At 40.0% G+C, this 12,551-nt stretch overlaps 1 protein-coding gene across 2 annotated transcripts in view; it reads left to right on the top strand.

The window, feature by feature from the left end:
• The window catches only part of LOC106091693 (uncharacterized), an 869,146-nt gene that overhangs the window by 726,657 nt on the left and 129,938 nt on the right, over nucleotides 1–12,551 (top strand). Inside the window, exons 10-11 of one of the 2 annotated variants that reach the window (XM_059363681.1) lie at nucleotides 8,047–8,292; nucleotides 8,451–8,573. In XM_059363681.1, the coding sequence (XP_059219664.1) occupies nucleotides 8,047–8,292; nucleotides 8,451–8,573 (369 nt within the window). Of the gene's footprint in view, nucleotides 1–8,046; nucleotides 8,293–8,447; nucleotides 8,574–12,551 lie in introns of both variants that reach the window. The other variant, XM_059363680.1, reaches the window with a different exon arrangement.

Here is a 12,551-nt window from a genome sequence, read left to right as displayed (position 1 = left end):
ATCGATATTTATAAAGTAGCTTTATCTAAGAATGATCCGATCTGCACCATATTCGGTGATGATGTATAGGGGTTTAACATAGCTCACTCAGCAAAAGCGGGGAATAACTACGCTATTTGTGGTTAAAAGACCTTCAAACGAGAGATTGGTTTTATGGGGTCTATACCCAAATATAGTCCGATCTAAACCACACTTGACACGGACGTCGAAGGCCCTAACACAGCTCACTCTGTTATATATCAGCGAAATCGGGCAATAAATGCGGCTATTATTGGCCTGAGACCTTAAATCGGGAGATCGGTCTTTATGGGACATATTTTAAAATAAAGACCGATTTGAACCATATGCGGCACTAAAGTCGAGCATCTAAGCACAAACCATTGCCATATTTTTGCCCAACCGGGTAAAAAATGTAGTTTTATGAGCATATCGGTCTGTATGGGGGCTATATTAAGATATAGACTGATATGGACCATATTCAATACGGTTGTCGGGGATCCCAACACAAGTAATTGTGCCAAATTTCAGGGAAATCGGGCAATAAATGTGACTTTAATGGGCCTAGGTATATAAATCGGGTGACCGATCTATATTAGGCCTATACTAGGATACAGTCCGATCTGAGTCATATTTGGCACAGATGTCGCGAATCTTAGCAGAAATCAATGTGCGAAATCGGAGTGTAAATACAGCTGAGGAATAAAAATCGGGAGACCGCTCTATATTGGGGCTATACTAAGATACCGTCCGATCTGGATCATATTTAACACAAATGTCGCGAATCTTACCACAAATCATTGTGCCAAATCGGAGTGATAAGACCCTTAATCCGGATATCGGTCTATATGGGGGCTATATCAAGATATAGTCCATTTTCGAACTTAACCTCCCCATGGCCAAAAAGCAATCTGTGCAAATATAATCCGATTTGAACCAAATACTAATAAGTACAAGTCATTGTTCAAAATATTGGTCTTTTTAGTTGCTTTATCTAAAAATAAACCGATCTGAACCATATACAACATGGATGTCGAAAAGCCTAACATAAGTCAATGTGTCAAATTTCAGTCAAACCGGATTATAAATGCGCCTTTTTTGGGCCCAAGACTTTAAATCGAGATATCGGTCTATATGGCAGCTATATGCAAATCCTGATCGATCTAGAGCAAATTGCAGAAATATGTGGAGGGGCTTAACTTAACTCTGTCCCAAATTTCGGCAACATCGGACAATAAATGCGCCTTTTATGGGGCCAGAACATTAAATGGAGAGATCGGTCTGTATGGACCGATCTGTGCCATAATGCAGAAGTATGTCAAGGGGCTTAACTTAACTCACTGTCCCAAATTTCGGCAACTTCGGACAATAAATGCGCCTTTTATGGGCCGAAAACCTTAAATTGAGAGATCGGTGTATATGGCAGCTATATCCAAATCTGATCCGATCTGAGCCAAATTGACGAAGAATGTCGAAGAGCCTAACACAACTCACTGTCCCAAATTTCAGCAAAATCGGATAATAAATGTGGCTTTTATGGACCTAAGACCCTAAATCGGAGGATCGGTCTATATGACAGCTATATCCAAATCTGAACCGATCTGGGCCAAATTAACGAAGGATGTCGAAGGGCCTAACACAACTCACTGTCCCAAATTTCAGCAAAATCGGATAATAAATGTGGCTTTTGTGCGCCTAAGACCCTAAATCGGAGGATCGGTCTATATGGCAGCTATATCCAAATCTGAACCGATCCTGTCCAAATTAACTAAAGATGTCGAAGGGCCTAACACAACTCACTGTCCCAAATTTCAGCAATATCGGATAATAAATGTGGTTTTTATTTGCCTAAGACCCTAAATCGGCGGATTGTGTATATGGGGGCTATACCAAGATATAGTCCGATATAGCCCATCTTCGAACTTAACCTGCTAATGGACAAAACAGAATCTGTGAAGACTGTAGCGTGATTTCAACAGACAGACGGACGGACATGATAAAATGAATATACTCCATCCTTCGGTGGTGGATATAAAAGTCGAGCTTTATCTCAATCAGGAACAATCTAATGAAATTTTGAGCACATAGGTGAAGTAAAACGTCTCATGTACAGATCGGACCAAACTTGTGGCTGCTACAGCCTTAAAACCCCATATCGGGTGAAATATATATATGGGGCCTATATCTGAATCTTAACCGATTTTTAAGAAATTTTAAAAGAAGATATCGGCTGAAAGATATATTGGGCTATATCTAAATATGATATGAGCGTTCGTCCTTGGGCCAAAAAAGTGAGATGTGCAAAGCTTATTCACTTTTGAAGATTGTTCCTCAAAAAATTTGTCACAAATCTACTTTTAAAGCAATTCTACATATTAACGTTTTGGAATAGATTTTTGTACCCTACATCACAACTGTGATACAGAATATTATAACTTTATGTAATTGTTTGAGAAGCTATGAACTCAAGTATACCAATTGGCTTAGAATTAATTTTTGTTTCAAATAAGCTATGTCCGTCCGTATGCCTTCCATTTCAAAAGTTCTCATATTTTGTACAAGTAGCTGATAGGCTTAGTGGTTAGGGTATAACATAGTCGACTCCGCCCGACTTTTGTGTTTCCTTATTTGTTTCTTTTGAAATTGTTTTGTTAAATTTTAAATGGCCCTTAAAAAGAAATCAAATTCTGTATGATTTTGATTGCTGAATAATAACCTTCACATTCCTCGGTAAATGCTGCCTATGGGAAAATTTATGATTTTCTGCTCCTCCGCCTTCATTTTACGGATATGTGTCCAAACTTGTACACACACCCATACTCACGGACTGACATTTGGAAACATAAACCAACATATACGGTCACATGATATTGTCTCACTTGTCTTTGGTTTACTCCCCGTCTCTCGTTTATGTGAAGTATTCATTCAATCCAAAGTTGAAAACTTTTCAAATATTTTTTTAATAAATTTCAAAACAATAAGGCTTTCTTTTTGTTCTTTCTCCCCCTGCTGGGAATTTCTTTTGAATCCCTATTTTCCGAGTTTTACCTCCACAGTTTCATGTCATAGTCGTAAAAACGGAGAATCATAAAGAAAAAAATAAATAAAAAGGAAGTAAAAAGAATATAAAAACCGGAAACACTTGTGTACATCCCATACGAATGTATGTAGGTGCTGGTGTGCATGTGTGGATTTGGCACTCCCCATTCACATCTGTTTATGTTCTTGTGAATGTATGATTTTTAAGTCGTCTTCTCGTCTGAAGTATAATAAGTTGCCGTGAAAAAATATTTGCATTGTTATATTTCTTTTATTATGACAACTGTAAGGAAACGTATATGTTTGCATACGCTATAATAAACATACATGTGTGAATATTAGGTTAAATCGTAAGTGAAATATTAGGGTTGTCCATCTCTTATGCAGGAAGGACAATTTTGAATTTTAAACATATTTTTTTACAAATTTTTTCCATTCCATTCCATTGTATGTAGTTCAAAATAGACAATTATTTCAAAAAAAGTTGAAAAAAACGCCTCGAGTTCTAAAAATACAAAGCCCAATTTCCAGATTTGTTTAATTCACCTTACAATAGTTGTAGCCTCCACAGCAAAATTACTAGAAACTGCCGATTTGGAAGCCATCTTTGTCCGAAATTAGTATTTTGCGGATTTCTGTGAAAAAATTCGGGCAGAATTTATTTTTTGTTTTTTAGGGTAACTTAGCTGCAATGTCTCACCGTCCTCCCAACATACCCAGCATACAGCTTCGTCCAAGGCAGTACTGATCCCTCGTACGTTTCCGGATCTCTCCTACTTTGGTCAGCTACGCAAATAATGTGGATTCATCCCAAATGATGCGGATTCGTCTCAAATAATACGGATTCGTCCCCATTGGATTTATGCAGTCCTTCCTACAGCCTCCTCGTTGCAACATATCAGGTATCTATGACCTTAACTAGGACCGCGTTGCTACGAACGGTTTCGTGTTTTACAACTTAGTAGTTGTTACGTTACATCCCCTAGATCATTTATCCTTACCAGGCTTTGGCCCGGCACCCAAATCATGGGCCATATATATCGTAAGCGTTGTTTGCCCTTATGCAATTCGGAACGATCTTTGAACTTACAGCTCTGGTTGTTATCGCGGGTATCGGTAGGATCTCCACCAAAAGGTTATATTTTAGATCAAGCAGGCTGAAAGAGTTTTGTCTCTACATCTCCATGGTTGTGGCATATACTCATTTCGTCATACCGTTTGTATCAGGACGAGCATACCAAGGATATTGCAAACACGAAAGATGGCAACGGCATACTCCACTCGACTGACCCAACTCCTTGATGAAAACACTCTTTGTTCCGATGATATAATGACGCAGTGGCAAACAATTGCCCACTCCATGGAAAATGCTGCGAAATCCGTACTTAGGTACCGGAAGCTTCCCGCAAGAATCCCATGGTACGACCAAGAGCATACAGAGCAACCCTACAATCAGTAGCAACTCGCCAGATAAAGGAGTGGTATCGGGAGAAATGGAGGAGAAACGACTACTACACAGAAAGAAAAATGTAATGGAAAAACGAAATTGGCTCACACCCAATGAGATGTACAGGAGTCAGAATAAGGTTTTGAAATTTCACCAAAGATTTAAACATCAAGCCGATGGCTTCGGTGTAGGCGCATTCTTCTACAACTGACACAGATAGCGTGCTGAGGATAGCGAAATAACATTTTACCCAACTGCTAGTGTCCGACGATGGCGGCCCAGAGGATACCGCAATGATGATATAAAATGTTTATCTATTTATTAGTCAGATAAGGTGCAAATAGCAGTGACCCGACCAAGGCAGCAGGAGCCGACGGGTTACCCTCTGAAATATTTAAAACCGGAGGCGACACGCTGATAAGGCGTATGCATCAGCTTGCCTGCACAATCTGGCTAGAAGAACGCATGCCAGATGATTTGAACCTCAGCATACTATGTTCCGTACTCAAGAAAGGAGACAAGACGGAATGTGCTAATTACAGAGGAATAAGTCTCCTCCTCATCGCATACACCCCCGAGCATATTGTGTGAAAGATTTAAACCTAAGGTCAATGAGATAATTTGACCCTATCAATGCGGCTTTAGACCTGGTAAATCCACCCTAGACCATATATTTTCACTGGTCCAAGTCCTAGAAAAGACCCGAGAAGGACAAATCAACACCTACCATCTCTTTGTTGTTTACAAAGCCGCTTTCGATACTCCTATACTTTCAAAGGTATTTCAAGCCATGTCTGAGTTTAGTATCCCTGCCAAATTAATAAGACACTGCACTTGCTGATGAACATTCCTCAGTAAGCATAGGAAAGAATCTCCTGCTGGAGAAGATTATACGAGATAGAGATGTGAATAGATATGGCACACTACTCACAAGAAAACAAATGCTGTAATGCCTATGCCGACGACATCCATATCATAGGCCGTTCATCGGAAGTAGTATCTGCAGCCTTTGAAAGAATTGAAAGAGAGCCAGTGAAAATTGTTCTGGCAGTAAATGGAGACAAAAAACGAAATGGATGGCATAAACTCCCAAAACGCCCTGTACAACCGATCAGATAAAGAAAATGGAGAAAGTTGGAAACCACAATTTTGAGACAGTCAACAACTTTATCTACCTCGGCACCGCCGCAACCGAAACGAATGATAGCAGTTTTGAAATAAAGCTAAGAGTAATACTGACGAGCAGATGGTACTTTGGACTAAGTAAGCAGGTTAGAAACAAGGCCACCTCTCGACAGACGATGATAACACTATACAAGACACTGATACTACCCGTGTTCATATATGGTTCTGAAGCATGGGTACTTGTGAAAGCAGACGAGGTAGTTCTTGGAGTGTTTGAGAGAGAAAAATTCTTCGTAAAAGATTTGCACTAGTTTGCGTTAATGTAGAATATATACGTCGTATGAACAACGAGCTGTATGAGCGGATAGCATAGTTACACGTATTAAAATAGAACGGCTGCGTTATCTAGGTCATGATATCAGAATGGATAAAAAAGCTCCAGCAAAGAAATCTTTTGAAGGCAAACACGGTGGTACACGCAAACTGGGACGGCCAAAAGCCCATTGGAAAGATCAAGCGGTGGCAGACACCTCGAAACTTGGCGTCAGAGATTATTAAATGAGCGCAGAAGATCGAGGCGCTTCGAACGCTATTCTACGTTCGGCTAGTGGAACAAATGTTCTGTCATAGCCAATTCAAGTGAAGTAAATTTGAACCATATCGAAATATTGATCTGATGCCCAACTGACAATATACGAGTATGTATAGTATATATTGTATATTCTTGATCGTCTCGACACTCTTAGTAGCTTCATCCAATCTTTCAAAAGAAAGATTAAATGACATATTGCACAAATACTTCCTGTTAGTGAAGGCCGGTTGGGATTGTAAATGAGCCATATCGGTACATGTTTCGATATAACTGCTATATAAACTGTTCTCGTATCTTGACTTCTTGAGCCTCTAGGAGCGCAATTCTTTTCCGATTTGTCTGAAATTTTTCATGAGTAGTTTTGTTATGACTTCCAACTTCAGTGCCAAGTATAGTCAAGACCGATTCATATATTCCATATATTCCGATCTCAGATCTTCTAGAAGGCGCTATTACTACCCGATTTGGATGAAATTTTGCACAGAAAATGTTGCCATGACTTCCAACAACTGTGCCCACCATGGCCCAATTTGGTCTATAACCTGATAGAGTCAGAAACGGTTTGACCACACTTTCGTATAGCCATTGGACTATTTTTGGATTCAGTACCCCTTTTGAAGATTGTGACTCTAATCTATGAGTCTTTCCGGTATGATCAAAGATCACCCACAGGCGCATAGTGGTATTCGATATTCAATTCTTCTGTCTATGAAGCGAAGGTCCTCGTATTGTCCTTTCGTCTTTCTAGGGTAATGACAGGTTTTCCCCCGCGTTGGAGTAAGCACGCCGCGTTCATTGTGGAAATGTATAAATTTGAGATAGAAAGAAAAAGACGAGTGGATGTATTGTAAGTCTTGGACCTAGATTTATATACAAAGTAAAGTGCGAATGACTTTCAGCTTATTGGTTTATAAGCGTTTGGCGTCGCTAAACTTGCCCTGCCGGGCTTCTATATAAATACGATCCACGGCTCTGGGCTAGCTTTTGGCGTATATGCCAATCTTAGGCATGCAGAGACTATTGCGATAATGGCGGCTTTCGGCGTCATAGACGCGCATGGCGGCCTCCTCAACATCAACATTGTGTTCTAAATAAAAAGTTTTTCCCTACCAAAATTTTGCCATATTAACCTTTTGTGTAGTATTTTTACTTCAGATTCCATTCCACCCGAACATACTTTTAAGTTCGTATGAATATTTAGTAAATAAATACCATGCCAGCTGCCAGCAGTAGCACTTTTGTGATCCATCGTTTCAGGATACTTCCAAGTAAAATGTTTATACTTTTCGGCAACGGAAATTCATTCATTCATATGTGTGAAAAATGGTTATGCCAGAAAAAAATGTACAATCACACATTTCACCATAACACACCAAGAACGGCACCTGTCTTTAGAAACATCATTACAAACAAAAATAAAAAAAAAATACAGAATATGTAGATGATGCTGCTTTAAAGAAGCATAATCGCCATCGCTTAGTTATGATATGAATAAATTACATAAAAACGAAGAAATACAAAATACTTTGCCTCGCTTTATTTTCAATTTTCTTTTTTTGGATTTTTGTTTAATGAATTTTACCTGTACCATGGAAATATGAAACTTAAGTATTTCCTTTAAAAGGCACCAAGGCAAGGAGATCTTTTATAATTCGATATTGAGCAAGTATTTTGTGTCCTATGGGATGTGTAGGCAGAGGGACCAAACGAAACATTTCCATGAACAAGCGATAAAACGAACAAAAAGAGCTACACTTAACCTACATAAAAATGCGATTTTTTTATCTGATTTTTGGTTTATTGTGTGACACTTTTCTTTCATTTTTGTCATTTTTTTTTCTTTCAGATGCTCCGGTTTGTAGTACAAATACGTTGGTTGTCATTGGTGCTTCGCTGGAGGAAGCGGTGCCCATACCCTGCCGCGTCAATTCCGATCCACCAGAAATTGAATTTGAATGGACATTTTCCAGCAGCGGTGAACATTTTGAAGTTCCCTCGGCCCATTATGCCACAATACAGGAGACGACCACAACCACAGGCGATATACATCGGACCATTGTCGAATCGAATGACACACATTTTGAAACTTACGGTAGGTAACCCAGAAGAAAAATCAATTTTAAATTGATTTCTCTCTTCAATTGAGGCAAATAAAAAATACAAAAATGTCAATACTTAAAGTTTGTCTTCTTCGTTATTTATTTATTTGTTTTGTTTTTTCTCCTCTTTTCATTTCGTTTTTCTTAGTAGAGACCGTAAGTGAATTGATTTATACACCAAAAGGCGAACGAGACTATGGCACATTGGCTTGTTGGGCTAAAAATTCAATTGGCAAACAATCAGAGCCTTGTTTGTTTCAAGTTGTACCAGCTGGTAAGTCTATACATAAGCAACCAAAGCATCACAACCAAAATCCTCGAATACATAATAAAAACCAAAATAAATTTAAACAAGTAACCAAAGTATTTCTTTGGAGACTGTTATTGACTACGCAGTGATTGCTTCAATTTTGAGAAATTTCTTTAGAGCGTTAATAATGCATACAAAGTGGCATTAAAACATGCATAAATATCGGGTTCTTCAATAAGGACTTAACAACTTTTTATACACACCACCGTAGGATAGGGGGTATATTCAATTAGTCATTCCGTTTGCAACACATCGAAATATCAATTTCCAACCCTACAAAGTATATATATTTCGGATCGTCGTAAAATTCTAAGACGATTAAACGATGTCCGTGTGTCTGTCCGTCTGTCCGTCCGTCTGTCCGTCCGTCTGTCCGTCCGTCTGTCCGTCCGTCTGTCCGTCCTTCTGTTGTAATCACTCTAGAGCCTTTGAGATATCGAGCTGAAATTTGGCACAGATACGTCTTTTTAATACCCGCTGGTTAAAAAAAACTTTATTTTTTTTATTGGATCAAGTCGGACTATATTTAGATATAGCACAGATACGTCTTTTTAATACCCGCTGGTTAAAAAAAACTTTATTTTTTTTATTGGATCAAGTCGGACTATATTTAGATATAGCTGCCATATAGACCGATCTGCCGATAAAGGGTCTGAAGGCCATAAAAGCTTTATTTATTACACTATTTCGCAGAAATTTGAAACAGTGAGTTTTTCTGAGCCTTACAATATCCGACATTTATATGGTTCAGATCGTTTTATATTGGATATATCTGCCAAAAAGACCAATATTTTGTTCTACAAACTTAAACAGTGACTTATATTCATTAGACCACTCAATGTCCGTGCCGAATTTCATAACATTTATGAATGAAACTACACATCATTCATATGTGGTTGTTGTCTTCTGCTTGATTCTGTTGAGTGTCCAGATCTAGGAACTCTGCGGCTAAGATGGGGTGCGCCCAGAGGGATCTGGGTCTGAGTCGAGTGGGTCTGGCTGGCCAGTTAAACAGGTGGACCACACATGTGGTCCCTGGTCACAATCGGGACATACATCTTGCACGCCTGCATCAATCCTTGCTCTGTAGAAATTGAGGCAGTTACCGGAACGTAAATTAGCCCGAATTACCCTAGTTTCCGGGGGAGGTCAATTTCTTCAGATGCAACAGAAGGCGGTCGTTCTCTAAGAACTACAGTCACCCGGTAGCTATTTACCACATCTATTAGCGTGTCTGCATGAATGTTGTCTAGACCCGCTTGATCTGGAGGTTCTCTGAATATTTTTCCACTGCGTGTCACAGAACTGACGAGACCACACTGTCTCCCCATAACTTACTTCAGACCGGCCAATTGCTTTTTACGTGGTCAACAAGGTTTCTTTGACTTGAGGACCTTGTTTCTACTTTCAACCTTATCGCACATTGCTTTGGCATGTGGGAGAATGTGTAAGAGAATGTGTCAAATGTGACGCCAAGTAGTGTGGGACACTTGATGATCGGAATCATTTCTCCATCGACCATTACAGTCAGCTCGGTATTCACCTCATGCGTATTTGTAGTGAACAATGTGGCTGAAAATTTGGTGACAGATATTTTCAGATTTCTTGCAGCGAAATATGAGGCAAGTTCGTTGGGGTAGACGTTCAACCTATCGCAGATGTCATCATGGGTCGAGGGCCTGATGCCATTATCGTACAATCGTCCGCATATGATACGATGGAATGGAGGATAGGTAGAGGTTAAACAGTGTCGAAGATATCACCTCGCCTTGGGGAACACCCTATTTCACTCCACGGTGCTTCGAATTCCTAAATTCCACAAAAAATTGACGATCACACAGATAATTCACGACCCAGCGTTTCAGGCCTGGGAAAGGGACGTGTTGGCGATGTCCTCAAATAGTTTGGCATGGTGTCGAATGTCTTCGATAGGTCCAGTGCCACGAGGACCGTCCTGGGCCTGGGTTGATTAAAGCCACGGCAAATGTGTGCGGTGATGGCATGCAACGCAGTTATTGCTCTGCGAGTGGAAATTTTCACACGAGGCTCGGGAGGAGTAATGCTTCAAGCGTTTTGCTACTGGTGGTATTTTAATAAAGTATCTCTCTAGAATTCTCAATTTTCGTTCGATTCGACTGCTCTGATAGATTCTTAAAATATATAATCACGGAGCTTAGAGATGGATCACTTTAGGCGCAAAGCTTAGCATATCCGTCTATGACACTGTACGTCTGGGTTCGAATCCAGCCTTATTCTGTTGACGACATTTGTAAGGTATTCAGTCGTGTAAAAATGCTGTACTAAGTGGTGTTACTCTGCTCTACTAAGTGGTGTCACTATGCGCCGTGCCGGACTCAGCAATAAAAATGCGGTCCCTTATGATTGAGCTTAAGCTTGAATAGGACAAAACACATTAATATGAGATTCTTAATGGAACGAAAGTGCCACATTCAGAAGCCTGATGCGTTGACAAGTGTTGTTGTTGTGAGTTATTCAGCCATGTTAAACGTCTACACAGAGTAGTATCGTTCTGCGACTAGAAGTGAAGAACACATCGAAATATCCATTTCGGACCCTATGGCTATGCAATTATGGACATACACCTAAGCCAGTAATCGGCTTGTTGTGTGCTCTAAATACAAAAAAAGTAACCTCGAAAGAGAAAATCAAATTTAGAAATTCCGTGCTGCTTACAAAATCATGAATTGTTTTCCATGCCACGACCCTAAGTTGGTTCATGTCTGGTATTGTATCCCCACCTAAGTGCCGGTAATGCTATCACTTACCTCACTGATTTTACATAAGTAAGCCCGTAGTTTTATGTGTCCCGTAATGATACCGAGAGCTATACTGACATCATTCTTACTTCCTTTTTGTAAAAGCCTCGTCTTCTCACGATCTTGAACTCCCCGTAGGATTTTCGCCATCGTACCGACCATTTCGCTGTTGCACAGGGTTACATACGCATTCGTCGCCCACGCCCTTAACTCGGACTGCGTCGACCCGAAAGGTTTCGGGTTAACCAAGTTTATTGACGGCAATTCTCTGGGCTCCACTGCCAAATCATTAGCTTTATTATTCCCAGTTTCTCCGCTATGGCCCAGCATCCAAACGATGCGGATCGTGCCATTCTCAGAGAAGGTGTTAGTCTCCTTCCCAACACTGTTCGTGATCTTACCGTCCTGGTTGTTATTGCCATTATGGCAATTTATTGTCCGTAAAGATATTCATACTTAACTCGCGTTAACACCACACCACCTCACACATTCCGATATCCCCAAAGCTCCTCCTGCAGGACCGTGTAATGGCAGTCTAAAACAGATCTCAGTCCCTGGGTTCTCAATGTAGACCTCCAGGGACACTCTGTTCTCTAGCCAGATAGTCTGCTTCCTTCTGTAGTAACGCCGGAAACATTCCATCAGGTCCGGGTGACTTAAGTCGTTTGACGCTCCTCAAGGATTCCTTCACTACAAATTTTGTAATGATAAATCTTAGATCAACATCAAGATTCCAAGATTCCGGTGTCTCCGTGAGTTCCGTGAGTTCCGTGGTAACTTGTGGAAAATCGGTTTTAATATAAAGTATATACATATATTCTTGATTGTCGTACAAATCTAAGACGCTCTAGCGATGGCCGCCCGTCTGTCTGTTGAAATCACGCTACAGTCTTTAAAAATAAAAATATTGAGCTGAAATTTTGCACAGATTTTTTCTTTGTTCATAGACAGGTTAAGTTCGAAAATGGGCAATATCGGATATATCTTGATGGAGCCCCATATAGACCGATCTGCCGATATAAGGTCGTAGGTCCATAAATGCCACATTCATTGTCCGATTTTGCTGTCATTTGGAACATTAAGTTGTCTTAGACCCGTCGACATCCTTCTTCAATTTGGCCAAGATCGCTCTAGATTTGGGTATAGCTGCTATATAGAATGATCT

The sequence above is a fragment of the Stomoxys calcitrans genome, chromosome 2, assembly GCF_963082655.1.
Source record: "Stomoxys calcitrans chromosome 2, idStoCalc2.1, whole genome shotgun sequence".
NCBI classification, from domain to species: Eukaryota; Metazoa; Arthropoda; class Insecta; order Diptera; family Muscidae; genus Stomoxys; species Stomoxys calcitrans.
This window is presented reverse-complemented; position numbering and strand designations above follow the sequence as displayed.